We start from the raw sequence: 12616 nt of genomic DNA, 5'->3' as shown, positions 1-12616 counted from the left end.
TTCAGGATACTGGATATTTGGGTAAAAAGTTAATAGGATGCAAGAAATTTAGTGGCAATATTAATGGGGTAGAGCATGTTTAGATCAGATAAAACAGGGCATTAATTGAGTAGGAAATCATTGAGCTGGATTTAACAAGATACAAGATATTTAGGACAAAAATAAATAGTTTAAGGGATACACCAACACCCCCCGTCCCTCCCACTATGGGGCCTCAACAATGGTCTGCTATGTAGGATAAAATAAAAGTAAGTCAACTGCTATAAGCATTTAGTCTGGACTCTTAGTACTTATATCACGGTGGAATATGAAAGTTTTGTATCAGATTTTAGGGGTTTTGAGGTTAGGTAACGCAGCTCCTTGTTAGTGATTTCAAAGCCCACACTTGTTACACTGAATAGATAGATAAAAACGGGACAGCCATTAGTTTTTGACGAGAATTTTCATTTACTAAAAATAGAATACGGATAGAACTCCAATGAAAAGCTTCTTACTTGTTTTTTTGTTCAGCATTATACTTGTGTCTTTCGCTGCCTGAAATGCCATCAAATGCTGCGAAAGGCAACACACTGACAAGAAGTGCGCAAGAAGTAGTGATAAGCGGTGTTTTATTGAAACTCCTTTTTCTAAGTGGTTCCACTTTTGCCTCAGATAAGGAAATGCTCAGAAAAGTACTGAAGAACAATTTACAGTACGGTTCATGTTGACTTGTTCCTGAAAGGGAAACCCTATTTGACAAGGCCAAAATATGATATAGCGACATTCGTGGTGTTCACCCTGTCCTAGCAAATTCTACTCTGCCAGTCCCTGCTGAAGAAATTAAACCTAAAGGCTGGGCCCTGAAAGTGACGAAAAAGGCCACCCGTTTCAATGAAAAACAAAAAAAAAACTACCTTGAAGAAAAGTTTTTCTCGGGTCAGGAGACGGCCATAAAAGTCGAAGCAATTACTGTAGCACAAAAGATGAGGCGCTCAAAAGATGAGGCCAGAATTAGGCGGTTCACCTGTGATGAGTTCCTGACTCCTTGCCACGTTTAACCCTTCCTCTCACGAATGGTTTCAAAGCTCAGAAACAGACAGGAGAAGGTCCTCCAACAAGACACAACAGCCGCTGAGAATCAAGCTGCAGATATTTTTGACAAGTGTCAGTTAACTCATCCAATTGCTTATAACTCATTCAACTTGTGTGCCTTGAATGCATCTATAATGTCTTTAAAAAGCTAAGCGTCAACATTAGTGCTTTGCTTGATAGATGCGGGTATTTTAAAGCGCCCTGCATAGGGTTGAAAACGAGTCTTGTGCAGACATGAAGCTAAGCTTCATCACAGAACTGAACGACATTAGTGGCTGTGGGGAGCCTCAGGCTAATAACGAATGGTGGCTATGAAATACAAACGTGTTTTCGCCAGATTAAGAAAACGTGGAAAAAGTAGATCTTAGCCAGGGTTATTAGAATCCACAAAGAAAACTTGGGGTAAACATTAATTTTTCCGAGATAATTAGCTACTGCTGATGGTAGTATTTTTCTGAAAGAAAGGTAAAGATATTTCTTCACAGATTCTCCTAAGGTTCACCTTTACATGCAGAAAACTTAACATATTAAAAAAAACATCTTTAAACTACGTGGTAAGTGGTAACATAAAAACCACTTTTGATATGTATTTAATAACAGAATCGTTGCAATGGCGCTTTGAGTGTTCCTGGAGAGCACTCCTCTGGCTTAGCCAAAATACAGTCTACATAACTTTTCCTCACAGCCAAAAACTAATGCATTGTTGAATAAGCTTGCCACTTCCAATGCATACCATAAAATGTAGCTGTAATCACCCCTTTTTCAAAAGTTAAATGAGTTGTTTCATCCTTTTTTTTCCTGTTACTTCCCAAGTAAGTTAAACATTGATGTCTCTCGCAGTTGTTTTGCGCGTGCATTATGCTATGTACAGTTGAATTTCAGTATGATTTTTTCTATGGATACGATAAAAGCTAGTTTTTCAGCTGGAAGCCGTTCACAGTTAGTGCCTAGCGATATGCTGCTTTTCTGGTAATCCCGGTTTTAGCACAGGCTCGTAATTTTAGCGTGAAATTTGTTGCGGCCACAATAGGATTTTTTTTTAAGTCGCACGCCTGATCATTCTTGTCCCCAGAGCCCACGATCCTTCTGGCCTGCGGCAGGAATCGAGAGCTCTGGCCAGACCTGATTTTCTGAGCATACACAGAGTATTCGTTTCGTATTCTCAGCGAATCAGATTTGCCAGATTTGACGGGAAGTCCGTGAATCGCTGACCTCCGGTGCTGGACCAGCCCAGAGCTCTCAATCCCTGCAGCAGGTTAGAAGGATTGTGGGCTCTGGGGACGAGAATACATGCTTGGTAGGGTAGTTAATTACGTCACTAGTTCCAACCCAAGCACGCGCCTGGCGTTTAAACCATGCCTTATGTAATGCACAGACCGTGTGCCCACAAAAAAGAAGGCACCGTCCTTAACTGCCCTTCAGTAATTTTCTGAGCATTTTCTTTTCTGATGCAAAAGTGAAATGGCTAAGAAAATGTAAGGAGTTTCAATAAAACGTCGCTTACCATTACTTCCCGCGCACTATTTGTCAGTCTGTTGTCTTTTGCAAAATTTGATGGCACTTCTGGCAGCGAAAGACACGACTGTCCTGCTTTATCTGATCTAAACATGCTCTACCCCATTAATTTTGCCCTAAATTTCTTGCATCCTATTAATTTTTTACCCAAATATCCAGTATCCTGAAAACCCCTAATAGAGCCTCACTGATGAACTGATAAAGCTGATCAAGATACACAGATCATAATCTTTTGACCTGCTACTGTTTATCGTTTTCTTTTTTTCTTTCTTTCTTCTTTTTTAATACACGACGTCCCCCCCACCTACCCTGCAAAAATAACCTAGAAAATGCCTGCAAGCAGAAGCTCATGTTCAAATCATTCTGGGAAAGCCAGTTACTAGTTTAGCCACAGAAATGCGTAAAATGGCTTCAATGATGGTTGCATTTTCACTTCCTACCCACCCTACCCCTACCCATTGGAATGTGCATTTGTCAAAAGTAATGCAATCTGTGGAATAATGGCAGGTGCACAACAGATCAAAACAGAACTGACCTTAAACGAGTTCTTGATGAGAATCCTTGATTAAGAGGAGGATTTTAAAGGCTGCTAACAGAGTTCTGGGTCAGTTAGGATCTTAGCAAATTGTTAAACTTCTGGTAAACGGCGGCTTATAAGACGAAAGATAAATAATATCGATAGATGTCATGAAGCGGGCTTCGGAGAGTTGAAATCTGCTTAACTGTGGCGATGTCTGAGAGTGATTTCGTACACTAATCACCAAAAATGTGGCTGAAACATCCTGGAAATATAACATGAGGCATCATGGAATATCCAGTTGTAGACATGTCACGAGGTAAGTGGAATATATCATTATTTTCTCTGTGCATCGTTATTTTCACGTTATTATGCTAATTAGGATGGCGGTCTTTGTTGACAAAAGCACAGCGTAAACTTCTTCTTCTGACATTTTACAGTTTTAACTGCCCCAAAATTTTATTGCATGTTTTTACAGGTGAGACATTACTCTTTAAGTGGAGGGTAGTTTTGGGATCTCAAGTGATGTACTTTTGGTGATATTTTCCTTTAAACTTTGCCTTTTTTATGGCGCTTCATGAGTAGTCCGAAAGGGAAGAAATTTAAAATTCTGTAGAAAAATCAGGTGATGATCAAATTGCCAAAACAGCCTCTCAATGTAACAAGAAACATTTGCTTGTCTCGAAGAAAGGGTTTTTACCCGGATTTATATCGTTTTCTTTGTATGGCAAATTGTTAAAAATGTGCCCTAAAATGGCCACTGTCGAAAGCCCTCTCAGAGGGGCAAAACCAAGATGGTGGCCCCAGCGCTAAAATACGAATCAAATTGAACTGAAAGTTATATTTTTGTGAATCACTTATCTAGACCATTCAACTGAGAAAGTTTGAGGAATCTGATTTTTTCTGGTCCAAATGGCCATAGTTGAAATTTACAGCGGGCGCCTCTTACGAATGAGGCATCGCTTCCTCTGAAACAATCAAGTGCTCTTCCAACATTTTGAACAAGAAAAGAATGAAAACTTATCTGAAAATCAACTATAAATGGCAACAAATGGTCATATCTGCGCTATCACCGACCAGTTGCCTTGCATCAATTGATTTTTCCCTCTCCTCACACAAATCTTGTACCACTGTTCGTAATCAACTGTTTTAGTCGCACTTTTTCTCTAGTTTCACCTGTTCTCGTTTTCAATCCCTTGCAAGAGTCAAAATAACGTGCGGGTACCATAATAAAGGTTAGACAACATCGTAACATAATGGAAAAGACTGTATTTTAAGCCTGGCTTTCACTGGTGCATAAGCATAAGCATAAGCAAAAGCCGACATATGCAGACACAGTAAAATGTTGACAATAATTAGTGCCTTTTGTTAGGAAATTCTTCTAACAAAGGGTGGTACTTAGCAACGCTCTACTGTGTTAATGTCGCCTTATGCATATCATCAGGTTATGCGCTAGTGAAAACCAGCCTTTACCATAATTATACATTAATGAAACAAACTTTACTAAGTCTTGTAAGGAAGATTTTCCTATGTAATTTTTGTTCAGATTTGGAGTGTGAGTCAAAAGTAAGGCTCACCAAGCATCCTCATTGTAGCATGAAGTCTCCAAGGGTCAAAACAAAGGCTATTGAATTAATAAAGCTGACAAAAACAAAAGTTAGTACCTTGCAGTTAAAGTCAAACAAACAACATGGAAGCACAAAATAACGTGCTGTGCATGATGACCTGCAAAACCAAACAAACGAAACAAAATTAATTGAACATTTTTCACACTAAGGTCACTGGATCAAAGGAGCTAATCAGTGCCAGATTAATGACTCATTAATGGATGCCGCTGTTTATACATGTTTATAAGGAATCCTGCCAGCAGGCTCTTGTTTTTGGGCCAGGAGGCACGTGGCGAAGCTGTGAGACGAGACGAGCCGGGGTTTTATGTCTGAAAAATCAAATTTTATTTTCTTAATGCAAGTAACAATTTTCCACAAACCATCTACAAAATAGTAAGATAGAATAAACTCAGAATTACAACTAACTTATGTATTGTTATGAGAAGATTTTCCATAGTGCAATCATTCTTTGTTGATTCAAAATTCCAGAAAAACCAATAGTAGTTCTTCCAATTAACAAGCAGGAATTTCATGTTATTGTGTTGGAAAATAGTACTTTGAACATTGCCATCTCTTTGTACACCGGTGCCTCTGTGCCTGATCATAGCTGCAGTTAAATTTACAATGTAGTAGTCAAACATCCTAGGTCTTCAATTTCTTGAGTTCTTATTCATAACTGCAAAAACAACCAGCTGAACATACACTCTTAACACAATTTAATTACATGTAGTTCTATTCAAGAGTTAATTCTCCTTACTGGCACTACTCAAACATTATAATTCCCGATGTGTAATGCGATAAGAATAACGCAATAACACGGTTCGTTTTTGGCATAAAAGAGAAGTTTATTGAATAAAACCTACAAGTACAATATAACTAACAAATAAACCTCTCTGACCCACGGGAGGGTGGGCTGGGTAAATGAAAATTTTGGTTATACTACAGCAGATAATGCTCTGATCCTTTAACAAGACAAACTACAATGCAACTGAAAAATCACGCAATATATAACAAGTATGTGTGCTATTGATACTCGATACTATCAATTATCTAACAATAACATCCGCGCCCTCTCGCTGAAAAAGGGAATTAAATATTTTGAGCCGGAAGTCCCAAAATGGACGAATTCCCAATGTGTAATGCTATAAGAATAACACAATAACAGAGATCGTTTTTGGCATACGAGAGAAGTTTATTTGAATAAAACCTACAAGTACAATATAACTAACAAATAAACCTCTCTGACTGCCAAACACCCAAAAAGGAACCGAAGAAAGAAAAAAAAAAGAAAAAAAACTAAGGAGAGAGGGCGAGATGCATATGCTATGCAAGCTGAAGCTTGGCGGAAAAGGAAAATTCTAAATATGATTTATAAGCATTGGACCCCTAGTCGCCGTAAACCTGAATGATCTCCCCAGGAACCCCTAAATGAAACGCCCATGAAGCAGCACCACGATGGAAAGAATGACCGGGAAAACGATCAGAGTCAGGGATCTCCGTGCGTCGCAACAAGTCACAAAAGACTGAGACAAATTGAGACTTAACAATCGGGACTAATTTTCCCCCGGCCCCCGGAAAAACAAATGCAGGGGAATCACTAGGAGCAGGAACCAGGGAACACATCAAGGAAAACATATGTACTGGACAAATGGGGGAACCCAGCATCGATAACAAGGGCAATGATAAGCGCTGTCGCCCAAACTGAATAGTTTTAGTACAATGAAAAGTAACTAACAACCCATCTGTGGTAAAAACAATATCGGAACGTCTTCGACAAAAAGAAGCATGCATGCGGCTACGTGACCTAGGAACAATGTTAGATACCCTGGCCAGCAGAAAAAAGGTGAACAAAAAGGCAACACAATAGGAGACAAGACTAGGGTCCTGGAGGTTCACCTGGGACACCAACTTGCAAAGAATGGCTGGGGTGACGGGGGGTGCATGAGAGAGAACATGCTGGGCTAAACGCTCTAATCCACGTAAGGTGATACGTAATTCGTAACTAGTAAATTGAGATATTGAATGCCCGGTAATGACATGCAACAGTTTAACCGTACTAACATAATTTCGTACAGATGGTGGAGTCAATGGATGACTCAGAAATTGAGCATAGAGAGCTGAAGTGTCTATCATGGCCAGAAGGGAGGAAAAACTCAAAATAGAAACAAAACAAGAAAAATGTTCTCCACTGAGTCTGGTGATTTTTATGAGTTCCTTCAGGGTAAGCTGCATGTCAAATAAACTGGAGTTGTCTGCGCAGACGGTGTAATTCAGCCACTGAAAAGAAACACAAGGCTAAAGGTTAGCCACAAAATCAAAGACGTCGGGGGACAAATGCTCAGCTTTTAATTCCTCAAGCAGATGATTGTTAATAAGATAATCACGGTAAGTAGCAGAAAGATGCCAACGAGACAGATAATCTGCAACTCGATTGTCCTTGGAGGTTAAATGCACTGCACGTAACTCGAAATGAGCCTGAGCGGTTGAAAACCAGATCTCACGCAAACACTGAGCCAAGACTGGATCCTTGGTGCGACCTGAGATTAAAACCGTCACTACCGCCTCATTGTCACAAAAAACTTGAATGTGTTGTCCGGACCAGAGATGACCCCACAGACGCACAGCTACCATAATAACCAGAAGCTCTAAGTGATGAATTGCACTGCAACGCTGTAGCACGCTGTCTGAGAAAGGAGAATGAAAGAAGGCCGTGGAAGAAATACCCCCACAGCCTGAAAGACAAGCGTCCATGGAGAAAACTGCATCTGGTGATGTCCATGGTGAAGTCGGAATAAGAGAAACTCCGTTATAAAGTGGAAGAAAACGTAACCACCAATGAAGATCTTTCTTAAACTCAGATGTAAGGCGAAGATGATGGTGAGGTGCCTTCAAGCGCCGCAAAAGAATACGAGACACAAAAATCAGACTTTGCCGCACACATTTTGACACGAACATAAGATGACCAACTAGCGACTGCAACTGCTTTTGAGTACACATGCGCTTGGTAAGCCACAGTTGAAGTAGCGACTGTAGCGCGGCAAGCCGAGAAGAATCCACTGATAAAGTCATGTCTAAAGTGTTGACCTCAACACCCAAACAAGTAACTTTCTGCACTGGAGGGACGGCTTTTGAAATGGACTTGTGTAGTCCCAAGCGTGACAAAAGATCTTCAAGATAAAAATACGACTTCCATGCCCGAGAAGCTGGCTCCACGCCCATAAAATCATCCACGTAGTTCAGAACAGTAAAACCGGCCTCGGAACAAATGTAGCACACCGCAGATGTGATGCGCTGAGAGGCCATAGCTGCGGAGCAGAGCCCCATAGGTAAAAATGTGTCAAAGTAGAGATGACCCTGCCAAGTACAGCCTAGCAGAGGATAATCACGAGGATCAACCAGAAACTGGCGATAAGCCCGATGCAAGTCACGTTTATAAATATAACAACCACGACCAAGGCGAGCGACACAAGCAGCAACAGTGTCAATAGTAGGATAGACCAAATGGAAAGGAATGCCATCGTATTTGGTCGAAGAAATGCCATCATTAATGGAGGTACCGAAAGGTCAGCTAAGGTCAAGAATGATTCGGCGTTCCGTACGATCAGATTTAGGCACGGAATTTAGAGGAGAAAGTGCCATTTTGCCAGATGAAAATGGAACAGTGTCAAAAGGACCAGCCACTGCACCACAAGCGATTTCACTGTCGAAATACCGAGTAACCGCATCAGGGAATTCTAAAGCGCCCTTGTGTGTACGGTCATTGCTGACAGGAAAATTCTTCACCATCTGACGAATGCTCATCATCCTCTCCTGAACTGGAGCCGGGCCCCACAGCAGTCAACCCTAAAGTTGACAACTTCTTGTCCACTTTCCTGGATAGGTTACTCGCTTTTCTAAGGTCGTCGAGAACCAGAGATGGAGCGGGAGTCGCCTTCACCTCTGGCCGTTGTCGATCGGCACCGGAATTGTCGCGTTGCAAGGCAGATAACTCCTGTCACAAGCGTAACACCTCACGCTCCTTTTGGCCCTACTGTTGAACTAGTTGCGCCTGATGAATCTCTTTTTGAAGGTGCTGAGCTTCCAATGTTAGGGCGTCTAGCTGTGAATCCTCAGATGGGGAGAAAGCAACCTGACTCGCACGTAACCTCTCGTGCTCCTTATCCCGTTGTTGACTAGTTAACTTTGCCAATTCAACCTCCTGTTGCAGGTTCTTCGTCTCTAAGGTCAGGGCGTCTAGCTGAGAAGCAGCCGATGCAGAAAAGGAACCTGGCAAGGGGTCTTCCTGCACCGTGGCAGTGGGCCCAACAACAGATGTACGGATGGTCTCGGTGTTCAGCGACGCAACGGCCTTGTTAACCATGGCCTGTTCTGGCGTGAACATCCCTGAGCCTGAGTGTAGGGCTGCGTAATTAACTCGTGGCACGGTGCGAAGAGATTGTGCAATTGACATAATGAAAATTTTGGTTATACTACAGCAGATAATGCTCTGATCCTTTAACCAGACTAACTACAATGCAACTGAAAAATCACATGATATATAGCAAGTATGCGTGCTATTGATACTTGATTCTATCAATTATCTAACAATAACATCCGCGCCCTCTCGCCGAAAAAGGGAATTAAATATTTTGAGCAGGAAGTCCCAAAATGGACCCATTACAATTTTGGGAATATGTAGAAATTTCAATTTCTACATATTCAACTTTGCAGTATTGATTAGAATTTGCTATCTTAATTAAAGTACTTTTCACTTGTATTGTATGTTAAAAATTGCATCATCATATTGTAAACACTTGTTGTGTAAACAAAGATATATATTAAGAAAGTGCATTTGTAAAGCTTGACAATTACATTAACGATAACATCAACAATTAGTATTGACGAGAGCAGAATAAACTACTGTTGGACCAAGTTATGTCTCTTCCTCGAGAAGACCATTGAACTGTGAAGATACGTTTTTCCCTGACAACCACTGGGACGACCAGTTTTTCCCTTGGGACTGTATATTTCTGACTGAATGAACATTTGAACTGAAAACTTGGGGAATCTAACTCTGGAGAGCACTGCTTTGCCTGTGGGAATGGAAATTCATCACGATTTCCTGGTAGAAGAGGATCTAGTTCAATGGTCTTCTCTAATTTGGACATCAAGGAAGAGGTATAACTTGGTCCAACAGTAGTTTATTCTACACTCATCAATAATAATATATGTTTATAGTATCTAGGTTGTACTCCACGATAAAATCAACAAAGTAATCATCGATGTAATCGAAAAGCTTTACAAATGCACTTGCTAATATATCATCCTTTACACAACAAGTGTTAACAATATGACAATGCAATTTCTCACATACAATATGAGTGGAAAGTACTTTTAAATTAATTAAGATAGCGAATCCTAATCAACACTGAGAAGTTTCCAAAATTAAAAATAGCGAGTTAAGATTGAAATTCACAGGTGAAGAAGCTAGTCATAAAAGGGGATAAGTGACGATTTTGGTTGCTTTTCTTTTTTCTTGCTCCAAATTAGCTGAATTTTTGCATGTGGTCTTCGATGTAATAGAAAAACGTGTTCCTGTATTTTTGCCGCTGCTTTTTGCTTCGCTTTATAAAGACGCCGCTAGGAAAACCGAGTGGTTTTTTGCATACGCAATATCCTGAAAACGAAGCAAGGTTTAGCGCAAAAACTACGGGACATTGCTAAACATACCTAAACAAAACTCTATGCGAAATTTGGAGCGTTTTCGACAAAGTTCACTTTTGATTAAAATACCTAACGCCCTTTTCCCGCCGAGGCTGCAAATAAACGAAGCCGAGCCTTTGTTATGATAAACAGAGCCGATCCTTTGTTATAATAACCAAGCCAAGCCTTTGTTATAAGTCGAAGTCTCGCCTCGGTTTATCATAACAAAGGATCGGCCCGCCGCGACCGCAGGGACTTTGATCTCACTTAGAAAGCAGCAAAATGTCAATTTCACGCAACGTATAAGCTTAAAAATGTTGCTTTTAGGTCAAAAAAGGTTTAAATGTTGATTTCACGTTGACGCGTGACGGCAAGGATGTTGGTTTCACTTAGAAACGAGCAAAATGTCAATTTTACGCAGCGCATAAGCTCGATGATGTTGATTTCAGGTCTAAATAGGTTAAAATGTTAATTTGACGTTAACGCGTGACGGCAAGGATGTTGGTTTCACTTAGAAACCAGCAAAATGTCAATTTTACGCAGCGCATAAGCTCAATGATGTTGATTTCAGGTCTAAGTAGGTTAAAATGTTGATTTCACGTTAACGGGTGACGGCAAGGAGGTTGATTTCTCTTAGAAACCAGCAAAATGTCAATTCCACGCAACGTATAAGCTCAAAAATGTTGATTTCAGGTCAAAAAAAGTTTAAATGTTGATTTCACGTTAACGCGTGACGGCAAGGATGTTGGTTTCACTTAGAAACCAGCAAAATGTCAATTTCACGCAGCGCATAAGCTCAATGATGTTGATTTCAGCTCTAAATAGGTTAAAATGTTGATTTCGCGTTAACGCGTGACGGCAAGGAGGTTGATTTCTCTTAGAAACCAGCAAAATGTCAATTCCACGCAACGTATAAGCTTAAAAATGTTGCTTTTAGGTCAAAAAAGGTTTAAATGTTGATTTCACGTTGACGCGTGACGGCAAGGATGTTGGTTTCACTTAGAAACGAGCAAAATGTCAATTTTACGCAGCGCATAAGCTCGATGATGTTGATTTCAGGTCTAAATAGGTTAAAATGTTAATTTGACGTTAACGCGTGACGGCAAGGATGTTGGTTTCACTTAGAAAACAGCAAAATGGTAGGAGCCCATGATGGGCTCCTGAAAATGGTAATTTCACGCAACGTATAAGCTCAAAAATGCTGATTTCAGGTCAAAAAAAGGTGTAAATAAAAATAAAATGAAACAAATAAACATTTCAATAAACACTTTTTCAAATACGGCAACGTCTTCAATGGCTAAAAAATCACGAGATAAAACATAGTTTTCGACAAACGCGATCGTAGCTTGATGTCACGCACTGCCATAACTTCCAAGTTCAAAATGCGCTGGTACCTCTTATGCCTGATGAGGATAACAACTTTGGCGGCTGTTTAGTTTTGGATTTAAGAATTTGATGACTCCACGTGAAAACGCTCTATAAATAGGGCTGACAGATTAACAGATTAACCCTTCTGCGCAACGTACAGGTCTCCATACATCTGCATGTCCCCTGATCCCAGAAGCTCAAAACACTACAAATCATGCCGATTTGAAATAAAATCAACGCAAACTGGATCACAGATCTGTTACAATCGATCGCCACTTGCTGGCCATTATTATGTTTAAATCTAGTTACCAGTTCGAGAAACGTCCGCAGAACGTAATCGCAATGCATGCCGGGAAGGGTCTTTACACCTCGTGCGCGGGAAGACATGGCGGTCGATACAAGACAAATTTTATAAGTCTAAAACCAGTTCTCGCTTTCCAAACTTTGACGCTAGCAACGCTTGGCAAATGGGCCACAACTCACCAGAGGGTATTTTTCTTGGGCAAGAACTGCTCTTGGACTTTGCTACCTGGCTCGATCTGACTTCGAACGCCGATAACACGATTACAGTATATCAGCTGCCTTCGAAGTTTCAGAACACATTTTGATTCTTTAAAACGTGCTGATGACTTACGGGTTTATCGAGGCTTTATGATGCCTCTCAACCACCAGGTAGGCACACAAGGTACTTTAAAACAGTGCTTAAGATATTAGTTGACAGAGCTCTAATGCGGCACATCTCTTTTTTGTTTGATGGCATTTCGTTTGACGCTCGATTGATTCACGTGTTGTGTTCACGTCACAATAACCGGTGTAAACAATCCGTTCCCAGATTTCCGCTCTATATGCTGTGGGA

At 40.6% G+C, this 12616-nt stretch overlaps 2 protein-coding genes and 1 long non-coding RNA gene across 9 annotated transcripts in view; 1 reads left to right on the top strand and 2 right to left on the bottom strand.

The window, feature by feature from the left end:
* The window catches only part of LOC110041625 (putative tRNA (uracil-O(2)-)-methyltransferase), a 166184-nt gene that overhangs the window by 65056 nt on the left and 88512 nt on the right, over positions 1 to 12616 (bottom strand). For all 7 annotated transcript variants that reach the window (XM_089289651.1, XM_089289648.1, XM_089289649.1 and 4 more), the window contains one exon: positions 4768 to 4828. In XM_089289651.1, coding sequence (XP_089145777.1) covers positions 4768 to 4828 — 61 coding nt within the window. The remainder of the gene's footprint in view (positions 1 to 4767; positions 4829 to 12616) is intronic.
* Positions 5531 to 8034, bottom strand: LOC149112011 (uncharacterized). Its single transcript, XM_089289657.1, has one exon. It carries the CDS (start codon positions 8032 to 8034, stop codon positions 7006 to 7008), a length of 1029 nt encoding a protein of 342 aa, XP_089145783.1. The 3' UTR covers positions 5531 to 7005.
* The window catches only part of LOC149112006 (uncharacterized), a 137678-nt gene continuing 135370 nt past the window's right edge, over positions 10309 to 12616 (top strand). The window contains exon 1 of the long non-coding RNA XR_016207002.1: positions 10309 to 12432. This is a non-coding gene — a long non-coding RNA (uncharacterized LOC149112006). The remainder of the gene's footprint in view (positions 12433 to 12616) is intronic.

This window comes from Orbicella faveolata, unplaced genomic scaffold (assembly GCF_042242905.1).
Source record: "Orbicella faveolata isolate gen_17 unplaced genomic scaffold, um_ofav_v1 contig_2, whole genome shotgun sequence".
Taxonomy (NCBI): Eukaryota; Metazoa; Cnidaria; class Anthozoa; order Scleractinia; family Merulinidae; genus Orbicella; species Orbicella faveolata.
Note: the sequence above shows the minus strand (reverse complement) of the source record. Positions and strands in the feature narration are given on the sequence as shown.